At 39.3% G+C, this 11,017-nt stretch overlaps 3 protein-coding genes across 4 annotated transcripts in view; 1 reads left to right on the top strand and 2 right to left on the bottom strand.

The window, feature by feature from the left end:
* LOC131889926 (protein Aster-A-like) overlaps positions 1 to 2,941 on the bottom strand; it is a 29,777-nt gene extending 26,836 nt beyond the window's left edge. Inside the window, exon 1 of the mRNA XM_059239154.1 lies at positions 2,618 to 2,941. Within this exon, the coding sequence (XP_059095137.1) occupies positions 2,618 to 2,790 (173 nt within the window). The 5' untranslated portion in view covers positions 2,791 to 2,941. The remainder of the gene's footprint in view (positions 1 to 2,617) is intronic.
* Positions 2,942 to 4,821: 1,880 nt separating this feature from the next.
* On the top strand, positions 4,822 to 8,578 carry LOC131889938 (ribonuclease Oy-like). 2 transcript variants are annotated; one of them, XM_059239170.1, is made up of 6 exons: positions 4,822 to 4,978; positions 5,069 to 5,310; positions 5,390 to 5,641; positions 5,699 to 6,022; positions 8,135 to 8,186; positions 8,333 to 8,578. In XM_059239170.1, the coding sequence occupies exons 2-5, from the start codon at positions 5,130 to 5,132 to the stop codon at positions 8,182 to 8,184; spliced, it is 807 nt and encodes a 268-aa protein (XP_059095153.1). In that variant the 5' UTR covers positions 4,822 to 4,978; positions 5,069 to 5,129; the 3' UTR covers positions 8,185 to 8,186; positions 8,333 to 8,578. The 2 variants fall into 2 exon arrangements, with proteins under 2 accessions (XP_059095153.1, XP_059095151.1); XM_059239168.1 differs by lacking the exon at positions 8,135 to 8,186.
* A 1,083-nt stretch (positions 8,579 to 9,661) lies between these two features.
* The window catches only part of LOC131891189 (acyl-protein thioesterase 1-like), a 2,458-nt gene continuing 1,102 nt past the window's right edge, over positions 9,662 to 11,017 (bottom strand). Inside the window, exons 3-5 of the mRNA XM_059240714.1 lie at positions 10,985 to 11,011; positions 10,674 to 10,919; positions 9,662 to 9,936 (exon numbers count right to left, since the gene is read on the bottom strand). Of these exons, the coding sequence (XP_059096697.1) occupies positions 9,760 to 9,936; positions 10,674 to 10,919; positions 10,985 to 11,011 (450 nt within the window). The 3' untranslated portion in view covers positions 9,662 to 9,759. The remainder of the gene's footprint in view (positions 9,937 to 10,673; positions 10,920 to 10,984; positions 11,012 to 11,017) is intronic.

Genomic DNA, 11,017 nt, shown 5'->3' with positions numbered 1-11,017 from the left:
TGAAAAACACTTCTAATTCTTATCTAACTTTAAATTCAAACAATATTTGGTCTACCAACGAATAACAATTGACGGACCTGGCTAGCCCTTGAATATAGGGTTGATCTGGAATGTTCGTCAAAAGCTTGTCCTTCAAATTGCTACAAGTTCACCGTTTATATATTTCCCAGAAAAGAAGGGAGGAGGCCTTTTTAGCCTCTCTTTTAAAGAGAGCTATCTTGTTCTTGGAATGTTCTTGGAAAGTGGAGCTCAACATGTTTCGCAATTTTGTTATCTGTTAAAACATCTTGAACATAGTCCTCGTATATCTAAGTGGATTTCGTGCCCACTTCTAACGCAGATTTTGAAATTATAATTTCCAAGTGTGATAAGTAATGGCAACGTCTGGTTAATCCAACTGACAAATTCTTTATTCATAACTTATTCTTTCAAACCGCAAAGCCTGCTCCAAACAATGTCGCTCTGCTTCAGACTAACAACTTGAGGGTATTAAATCATTAGCCAATAATTTGAACTGGCCACACACACGCCTACATTTCCTTTAATTGGACAACTATTTTGGCTGAAATATCTAGGCTTGCCGTTCCTAGTCCAAAAATGGCGACATTTCCGCTAAATTCATACTTCTTCGGGCCTAACATCATTCGTTACTGGGGATACTTTTTCACCCAAGGGTGATCTCAACTTATCAAGACATGTCCCCTTATGGAATAAAACGCGAAGTGGAACCAACATTTAAGGGTATCGTAATCCAAAAAAGGGTAAAAATCATCAAAACAAAATTGTTTTACTCTCTCCAACTAAAATCGACCCAGTTGCAAAGAACAGTATTCTTCAACTCACATAATCTGAAAAAGGCATTGTAATCATGATATCTACATCTATTTATCCCTAAATAAGCAGGCATTTGGATGTTCGCATCTCTTCAAATAATGTTCAAAAGAAAGGCCTTCTGTTATGTTCACGTAATTCGTTCTAGTACAAAACTGGTCCCAATGCCAGAGATAGTATGAGGTAATTAGCTGACTCTATTTGTAGGGGTGAATCCTTTGGCCTTGCGTCATGTTGAGTATTTCGTTGCATTGGTAAGGTCATCATGTATCTGGCTTATCAAGTCTTGTGAAGCGAACACCTGTGTTTGCTCAAATTTAGTAGTGTCCATTTGTGCTCGTAAATTTGATCCAATGCTTTGCAGTTTTGCTACTGTGTCAAGCCCTTTGATGATAAAATCACTTGCACGAGAGAAAGCGCATTTTCATCAATCTCATTACATAAGATACATTAACCAAATATATAGACTTGCGCTGACTTCAGATCATTTTGCAAACCGCGGCAATCGTTGTATTGTTGACCATTGAACAAAGTTGTTGTCTTGATAAGTTTATAGAAAACTCTTGAAGGTTTCCAACAATGAACATCGTACAGGAATGACTCGGGGCTGTCAAAAACAATTATTTTCAGTTGTTCAGGGAGTTTTCATTCCAAAATGAAATACATCCTTCATATAACCGCATGTGATAGTAGAACATCATTCAATGCACCGCAGGATCAGGCCTTAAAGGACACACTTTCTTTCCAAAAAGCAACGAAATCCAACATAAAGCATCAATCTGCAGCGATGACACTTTAATAAAAAAATTAATGAAATGTGTTTGGGTTAAGACAGAGCCCCAAAATATTTCTCAGCAATTTTGAACGAAACGATTCATTTATTTCCTGGTTTCAAGTCTTCAAACTGTAATCATTTGTTCACCCAAATCACTTCCTCTGTCGCTTTTTATTGATTTTTAGTTGATCGAATCAAGAATCAAGAACGCAATCCAAAGTAATTATATTTTGTAAAGTAGATTACTTGAACAGTTGAAATGTTTTATCATAATTTATAGCCATTCTGTCACGTGGCATCTCAAAATTGTGCCAAAATGCCAATTTGAAAGATAATAAATGGCAACACAATGGCGATCTAATCCGTAATGAGACTAACAGAATTCCGCCCATAGCTTAAAAAGTCAATTCTCAAAAGTGCTTCATTTTGTCATCGCTTTTATCATCAAAAGCTAAAATCTGGGCCAATATCATAAATAAAATTTAAGAAAAGAGACGTAGTTTCCTAATCAAAAAGAAGCCCCAGGTTCGATTCTCCTCCCCGACCTTCCTCATGGACACTTGAAGAAGCTAACCACACCCACTGATGGAGAACCAAAACTGATACGGACACGACAACGCCTATCGGAACTATATTCATACAAGAGCGATCCGATGGCTGGCTTGGCCGCACGAAGCTCATCCCTTCCATCCAAGCATCCAGAATATTAAAAGATTTTATCAATTCAATAAAGATATCAAGCTCAACGTGACTACATTGACTTAGATTACAGGGTTATGAGTTCGTAGGAACATGGATTACTCGCCAATCAGCCAACTAAGCTCCGTCGATTTGCCGACTTCAAAAATCGAAAGTATCGCCAAGCAAACGAGTCCTACCAAGAGACCTTCAATTCACACTGGCTAAAATGACGAAAAAAGTCATTCTGACTCAAGAGAATAACGTCCACTGAATGACACTTCCGGGAACACTCCCATGGGAACTTTCTGACACGGATCAAACTGCCCTTACCGAGCTCGAGATGAGGCTTTCCGTTTCTTCTTCATCTTGACCGTAGATGAGTGGGACGATACCGGTACGGGCTCTTCCATTGCAGCCGGTATGACCGTAGCCGTGCTAGGAGGTTCGATGGAACCGCCAGTTTGGCCCTGCTGGGGCGGATGAACAGCCGCATAGGGATCCATGGTGATTCAGCTGGAAAAAGACATTCACGGGCCCAGACTCGACAGGATTGGACTCCACACGGCACTTCACGGTCAGCAACTGCACAAGTGGCTGATTGACCCCTGGCCTACAAAAGTTTAAAAGTCCACTGACCAAGAAACAACTACTAGAGGGGCTAATGGGTCTACTGCCGAACGGACAAACATAGCTTTAGAGCCAAAAGGGAGATAAAACAAAGCCAAATATGACAGGACTGAGCATGAGAAAAACCAGATAGTTGGATGCAAACCAACGGTAAACATCACAGATTTCTTGGTCAGATTTGATTATTATTAATAACGATGATATCTTCATTGCTACTCCTAATCATGTCACGGTATAAAGATATATATACATGTAAAAGATGGTGTATGAACAAACATTGTGGAATGCATAAACAGAAAGAGAGCAGACAGTACATAATCCTTTGTCAGTTCTCGTCGTTGATGGCATTGGCTTGGGAGCCAGACCAAAGTGCGTGGCCGACAATATTCCGAAGGCTTGTCGGGGCAAGGACAATAGGGTGTTATCAAGTCCTTGGCCAGAAAGGACTTGTGTCCGGATATCACCTCCGGAAAGGTCAGGTTGCCAACATGAACACTGTTGGACACTTATTTGGCCAGCCCGATGGTGAGGGGCTCAGTTTCTCAAAGAAAATGGGCTTAGTCGCTATCTAGCAACAGGTGCTAAATGTAATGGAGAGGTGATGCATTTGAGTCATTTGTTCAGTATGGTTTCAGATATCTACAAGGATAAAATGGAAAGTTTGGGGTGCATCAGATCATATCGTTACAGAACTGATATGGACAAAAAAGCCTTAGGGCAAGCCTGGCGAATGTATGTCAGTGTCTTTTCTTAAGGTGACTGTCCAGATCATTTCAGTCGTACAATATGGATGGCACTTATCTTTCCCCTGCCCCCCCATCAGACAGAATGTCGGTTTGGATGATACAAAATATAACTTATTACAACTTCTTCTAGCTTAAAGGCTATGTAAAATCCAAAAAAGCAAGTGATAGGTAGAATTCTCACTGGTGGAAACCAAACCGCGTCACCTTCTGGAGTGACGTTTCATGGAAAATAAAAGTAACACATGAAATGAGGCATGCCGTATGCATGTCAGTCATGTCATCAAAGTTTCACTTTTATTTAAGGCCAAAATACGTTCTTTTTGAACAGGTTTCCAAACTTTCACTGGTCTTAACTCCAAACCTCTGGTAAAATCAAAACGATATTCCACTCCAGATCAAATTATTGTCGACGAAGCTGCACCTGTAGCATCTAGACTTGTCCTCAAAAATGAATAAATAATTGATGACATATGAAGCAATTTCTGTGACTAGCCTATGTGTTGTACGATCAAACCTCCACAGGCCTGTTCTATCACATACAAATACATATAACCCAAGATTTACACCCAACCAAATGGCCTTCCTTCAAATCAGCATGGAAGCTTATCAGCTGACTTAAGAAAACCGCCCTGTTTTTGGAACAGATCCAAATTCCAAACTACAGAGCCAAGCTTGTGAAGCCTGAATCTACAGCTGAAACGAAACGCTGGATTATAGAGAGGTGTCATCTGACGCCAGCGCCACCTTACATCTGTCGAACTTCCAAGAATAACAAAAAACAATGAACAATAAAACAAAAGGTTAATCCCTTGACAACGAAGAAAATTCTCCACATTCATTCATTCCTTTTTCTTCATATTTCTACACATCAATTTGTGTTGTTTCCAAACGTCACCCATTACTTTTAGTTTTTACTCAATTTGTAGCATATTACCATGATATAAACAAAGCAGCAACTATTGTGCAACGAAAATTGTCATTTGACTTGACAGCCATATTTTGTAAAACCATATGCTGCGTAACGAACGGTTGTCTTGAAATGAAAGTTTCAAAGTCGATTGTTTCCTTAGTTATTTCATATTGATTATCTCATAGCTACGTCTCTGGTAAAAATCGATTCACCAGGCGCTGTTTTACCGATATCAGAACTGGTAGATGACGCTTCAATCAGATGTCGGTACTTTTAAGTCCAGCGCTTTGTTTTTGAGACTTCAAACGCTTGGTTCGTCCAAGAACTCCACAAACTTCTTGTGGGAACGGAACGATCGTCCAATCATATCAGCAATCCAAACTGGAACCAACAACATACATATCAAAGGTACAAGCCTATCTTATAATGGCTAAACATGAGATCATGAGATTAGAAACCATCCATTGACATGATGATATCCTTTGTACACATGACCAGGTTCAAGGTCCATGTGAATGTTGCACAAACAATAGGATCAGATCGGCCCCACGAATGAGCCATGTTGACCTTATCACAAACCTTGTTGGCCTTTGGTCTTTTGGGTCCGGTTTGGACGGCCAGATCGCGTTCTTCTGAATCGCACGATGATCATTTTGACTTGCTAATATTTGCTCAAAACTGGCCTACCACCAATTGCATCGAATGGAAAGAACGCGACAAGCAGAACACGTGCACCATCCGTGAGTTCCCAATGATTGGATAAGTGCAGGAATGGATGGAGTCCTCTATTCGGTTAACCATGTCATGTATTGTACCTAGCCCAAGGGATTTGGACGGTCCATGGGATCTGGCCGACCAAAAATAAGACCATTGGTCCCAATTTCTGTGATCGCTCCAAACGCTTCGATCCCACTCGTTTGGCACCCATACTAGATGATCTGGAAGCACATTGGACCAATGTGCATGCCAATACAGGCGAATATAGCTTTTGGAAGCACGAATGGGAGAAGCATGGAACTTGTGCCATGGAACTGGGACCCTTGGACACGGAATTCAAATACTTCAAGCAAGGTTAGTCCGGGTGGAACAGTGGTGAGAATGAATTTGATTGGGGTCAGTGTTTGCTAGGAATCACGTGGAATGAGCAATATCCGTTGAGCAAGTTTCTGAATGATGCGGGGATTGTCCCTGGTCAGAAATATACCTTCAAAGAGATCTTTGATGCCGTGCAGAATCGATTGGGCGGCCATCGACCCGCCGTTCAGTGCCAATATGACGATGAGCACGACGTCAAGACCTTGGCTCAAATCAACATTTGCTTCGAAAAGAGTCTCCAGTTGACGGATTGTGATCCCATCAAGGGTGGAGTGAACCTGTTCTGCCCAAGGTTTGCCAGGGAGATCTTCTATCCCGAATCAACCCGATTCAATTCGGCCCCGCTCTTCCCATATGGTAAGCTTTTGGGGACTACAATGAGGATCAATTTGAATCAATTCAAGATGTACAGGGAGTAGGATGATATTGATACGCTTTTAATTAAGGAAAAAGCGTGTCTGAAAAGTTATAAATGTTGGAAATTAGAAGGGCTTAGGACTCTCGAGTCCGAAGGCTCGAGAACCTTTTTTTTCCTTTGAAAGCCGTTGACATGCGTGGAAAGATAAAAAGAAAATTCTGAAAATGGTAAATGAAAACTTTTCGTGAGCTCTCTCAATATTTGACTAGTAACCTGTTCTGTTTGAATGAGTTCTAAATTTGGCATTAACTTTTCTCACCATGCTTTTGATTGAAAACCGAAACCAAAACGATACTTGCTTTAGAGCAACAAGATAGTAGTTTTTTTTGTTTCATCTCTTTCAATGCACCATCTACCCTTGAGTCAAATAGAGGGTTTATTCATTCTCGTCAGTTTGCCTTATGTTGAATTAATAACCATTGAATTTATGTAGCACCATGGCTTGGAACAATTGTGGCCACTTGGGCAAAATAACTCAGGTTGGACAAGATTGCACAAATAACAACTTCTTTACTTCGCAAGTTTTGAGAGCACCTTCAAGCCCTCGAGAATCCAGGCTAGTTAAAACAATGAAGTCCACCTCTCTTCTTTCTCGGGCTCCTTCATTGTTCAATTTGCTGCCCTCAAATATTCGTAGTGCTTATGTAGGGGTTGATCCAGTAGCAAGATTTAAGTCAGGCTTAAGGGTTTTTGTCTACATTTCAAAATCCCAAGAATCCCTGTCAATTTAGATTTGATATGCCTTGAATGTCTTTTACCCTATACTTTGCTTACTTGGTTTTGTACTAGAATGTTTCTGAAACAAAAAATTGTGCAAATGCGTATCTTCACCTTTGATGCCTCTAAAAGCCATTAGAGGCTACGTTTCAGCCACAAATCTCATTGTTCAAAGGATGGTAAACGTTATTCTCCATCGATTAGTTGGCGGTGCTACTTTTTTAAACTTAACCTATCCTTATCAAACCTAACCTAACCTAACCTTACCTTACCTTACCTTACCTTACCTAACGTAACCTAACCTAACCTAACCTAACCCAACCTAACCTAACACGATATTAATAGCCCTTAAACTCTCTCTCCAAACCTTTTTAACAGTTTGTCACAAATTTAAAAATGAGCACCGCCAACTAATCGGTGGAGAATAACGTTTAGCGAGGTTCTTTGATCGCAGTTCAGTTACGCTCGACCGATTTGTGCTCAGGGTTCATGGGTTCGATCCTAGTCGCCCCCCCTTATCCGTCTAATAGATATTCGTCTTTGTTTCCCAGAATTTGACCCCACATTAGTCATGACAAAAAATAAAAAATGTGGACATGTATTGTCTTAGACACTAAACATCCACTGAGCTGCTTGTCTCGCAATTAAAATATATATTATTAGCATTAATCTTGAGCGTGGCAAAATTGCTCCTCAGTTAAGTCATTCTTGGCTGGCTAAGTTGAAGTATGCTAGGGCGCTCCTTCGCCCAAAAAATATCGATGAGGATCTGAATGATATTTACCCTTATTACAAAACAGTGTACCTCGTGGAATCCAGTGAAAGGCACACGTCAATTTTTCTTTTGTTTTTTTTTCTATCTACCTTTTTGTAACTCTGAGTGTGTTGAACCGATATGCCTTGAGCAGATCGAAACAAATCCAAAAGTGTTTACCATTGTCAAAAATACTGGCCAAAAAATGTCCCAAAACCCTTTGTAACAAAGAAATGTAACCAAAAATAGAAAATAGGCCACAAAAGAGTGCCTCATTTTTTAGCCCACAAGTGTCAAAAGAGAAGTGGTTCTGTAAAATGGTGTTGTTATTTCAAATTAAAAAAAAACATAATATCCATTTTCAAATTGCTTGGAGGAGATAATACATATTCATGTACCTTTATGACATGCATTCAACGAAGGAATTCCTCCCTAATTTGCCAGACATTATTGCATACATGATGGTACGACTTGCTTATTCGACAAGGAGCAAAGCCATATAGTTCTGAGCGTACAAATTCCATCTGATCTTCACCATCCCAACAGAGAATATAGCCAGGTTCTACGTATTTCATTACAGCCTCAATCATCCAAGTCTTCGTCGTTGGCATAATAATTTCCAGGTTCTGACGGTATGTGATTGTTGGGCACGCCCATCAAGCCACTTTTTTTGCTTTGTTTTGTGGTGACGGTCTTGCTTACAATCTTGTTTGGTTCCTGCCTGAACGATGAATAATGTTTGCACATTGATGTCATCATTGTTTCGTTATCATTTCAGTGCTCTCCGTGGTGTTTGTGATGATCATTTTGCCGGTTGGGTTTCAAATCATAAAACGAGTTTACCTTCATCGTCTTCGGCAAACGCTCTACCAGCCTCTCTAACAGTAATCTCGTAATCAACTATTTTACCTACATCAACTGAATTCAAGTACCCTCAATCATTTTTTTTATATTTACCATGATTTAAGTGAGCTATACGTCCTATTCAATTGCAAATAAACTTCATAATACGAACCAATGCATACCTACGGATTGACTCTTTCTATTTGACCTCTCACTTGAGCGTTCTGCATTTTCCTATTTTTGAAAAAAAAAAAAACTTTTGCGCAAGGCTTTGTGCCTCGTAACGATTTTGATCTTGTCACTTAGGAAGTGTACAAAAAGCAGTGTTTAAGGAAAGGAATAAAATTGCTTTGAAACGCATTGTTTCACTAGCTACTAGAAACTGGATCTGAAATCATTTTTCTACCAAATGAATTATCAAATTGTTTTCGTCATATTCCGTCCAAAAGAGTGCCTTAATGGAAAAAAATCAAGTTTTACAAACTAAACAAAAAATTATAATCAAAGAATGACCTGACTTACCACAAGGACTTCCACAACGAGGCTCAGCCAAGAAAAGAAGTGCAAAAGTTACTGGAAGTTTTGCCAACGCATGCTAACAAAAGATGGTTCTCTTATAAGATGTTTTGTTTAGCCTCCACCTCTCGCCTCCAAATTACTAAGTTTTTAAGCTTCTTCAAACAATTAACAAAAGAATTTTTCAAAAAGAATAATTATTTGTATCATATGGTGGCATCACTCAGTTCTTATACCAGGTTTTAGTTTATACAAATTACATGGACATTGCACTAGAAGAGTTTCACAAAAATAGAACAGGAAGGAAAAGAATAGTTTGCATCTTTTTATGTTCTTACTCGTACATGTTTGGAATGACAATGTAATTGAAAGGTCACAATATTTTATATATTTCCCAGAGTTATCCAGAATGCACTTAATTCCATTACATTCCTCCGATCTCATTCTGGGAGTAGCAATATCATTACCTGGAAAGGTTGTTTGTCTTCAATTCGGTTCATTCAAAGACTTTTTCCTGCACTGATTAACGTTATGTTCTTGACAACCTTTGAATACTAATCAATCTCGTCATTCCGTGATTTTTATGGGGCAGAAATATTTTGGATTCGGATTCGTTCGGATTGAGCAAAATCTCGGATTCAGAATCGGATTGAACGAAAAAATTCGGATTCGGATCCGGTCGGATTGGAAAAAAAATTGAAGTCCTGTTGTACAACGCTTGGAACAGAAAACGCTTTTTAAACGATCGTGAAGTTTTTATAGGCCTTTATAGCTTTCTTGACTGGAAAGAAAATTAATATGGGTGATCACAAGATTTGTTTTGATTTAATCATATTCGTTGCAGACTCAATCAGACAATATCGTGTGACAAAATTTTACGCAGTCTTTTAACTGAATCGTTGATACCTCGTGACCATGTTGTTTGTACGGGACAAATTCTAGATTTCCGATCACCTTCTCTAAATCCTCCTTTGCAGAAATCCCCCAATCCACAGGAATTTTTCGGTCTCTTTCTCCGTGACACTGAAATTGAAACGACGAACATGTATCTGGTGGCAAAGTCACGTTCGTACTTAGATTTATTTATCTTAATTCAAAACGTATACTGATCATTTTAATAACCAGCCCCAATATTCTTTTCGCGGACTTCCTTACCGTTACAAGGGTACAATCCCCAGCAGTTCAAAATAAAAGAACTGATGTATATCATTTAACTTTAAAGTCTTAAAATATATGATTTATGTCACATGAATTTTGACCAAAACAATCTTCTTTTTCGATGTGTCTTAGGTTTTTTTTGGGGATAAGGTACATTTCTGAAATGTCTTCTGTGTACTTGTGGAATCACAGAACGGATCATTGTTCCAAAACTCATATTGGTTACTGAACAAGTATAAGTTTTGAAACAGTGATCTGTTCTGCGATTCCACTAGGCAAGTCGACTCTTTGAGATTTGCCAGAGACTTCACTGGAAATCGAAGGAAATTTCGGCATTTTAGGACAAACATCTTTCCCCATAACCCATAACACCACATTTTTTATGTTGTTAATGTTCTTGGTTTTTGTTCTCGAAGGCTTCATGAGAATTAACAATCCTCCTTTAAAGGGCTTGGTCTTTTCATGGCACCGATACTTTCTCGGAAATCCAAACAAACATGCTGCAATCCAAGAACTTAAAAAACGACCGTTAAGATACGCCTATGTAAAATGCGAGCGACTTAAACCAAAAGCATAAATCCATTGTTCATTTGCATAATCACCATGAGCACATTCTTTGGGGCATTGACGGCAATAATGCTCTGGGCATAAGCGGAATCAAACTCCCAACGGAGTAACAACCAGCTACCCAAAGTGAAAATCCCACCCAGATTCTTCTCTGTCGTTTTGTTGACGTAAGATAAACCGGCGTAGAGCGCTAGCGCTCCGCCTTGCGAGTGACCACCCAAGATTATTTTATCAAGCGGGGTTCCATGGAGGAGCTCAAAATCGATTAACTGTCCAACAAACTGTAAAATAGTTGGAAAGAAATTGTGGGGTTTTTTTTCTTCTTCACCTTTTTCATTACCCTTACCTTGGCGGATTTGCTGTTGTCCCAAATTTCCCC

This window comes from Tigriopus californicus, chromosome 11 (genome assembly GCF_007210705.1).
Source record: "Tigriopus californicus strain San Diego chromosome 11, Tcal_SD_v2.1, whole genome shotgun sequence".
In the NCBI taxonomy this organism is placed as follows: domain Eukaryota; kingdom Metazoa; phylum Arthropoda; class Copepoda; order Harpacticoida; family Harpacticidae; genus Tigriopus; species Tigriopus californicus.
This window is presented reverse-complemented; position numbering and strand designations above follow the sequence as displayed.

Coding starts and splice junctions, on each gene's coding strand:
- LOC131889938 (XM_059239168.1), top strand. CDS start 5,130: ATGTTGACCTTATCACAAACCTTGTTGGCCTTTGGTCTTTTGGGTCCG. Junction 5,642..5,698: donor ATTCAAATACTTCAAGCAAG/GTTAGTCCGGGT, acceptor AGTGTTTGCTAG/GAATCACGTGGAATGAGCAA. Junction 6,023..8,332: donor GGCCCCGCTCTTCCCATATG/GTAAGCTTTTGG, acceptor TTATCATTTCAG/TGCTCTCCGTGGTGTTTGTG.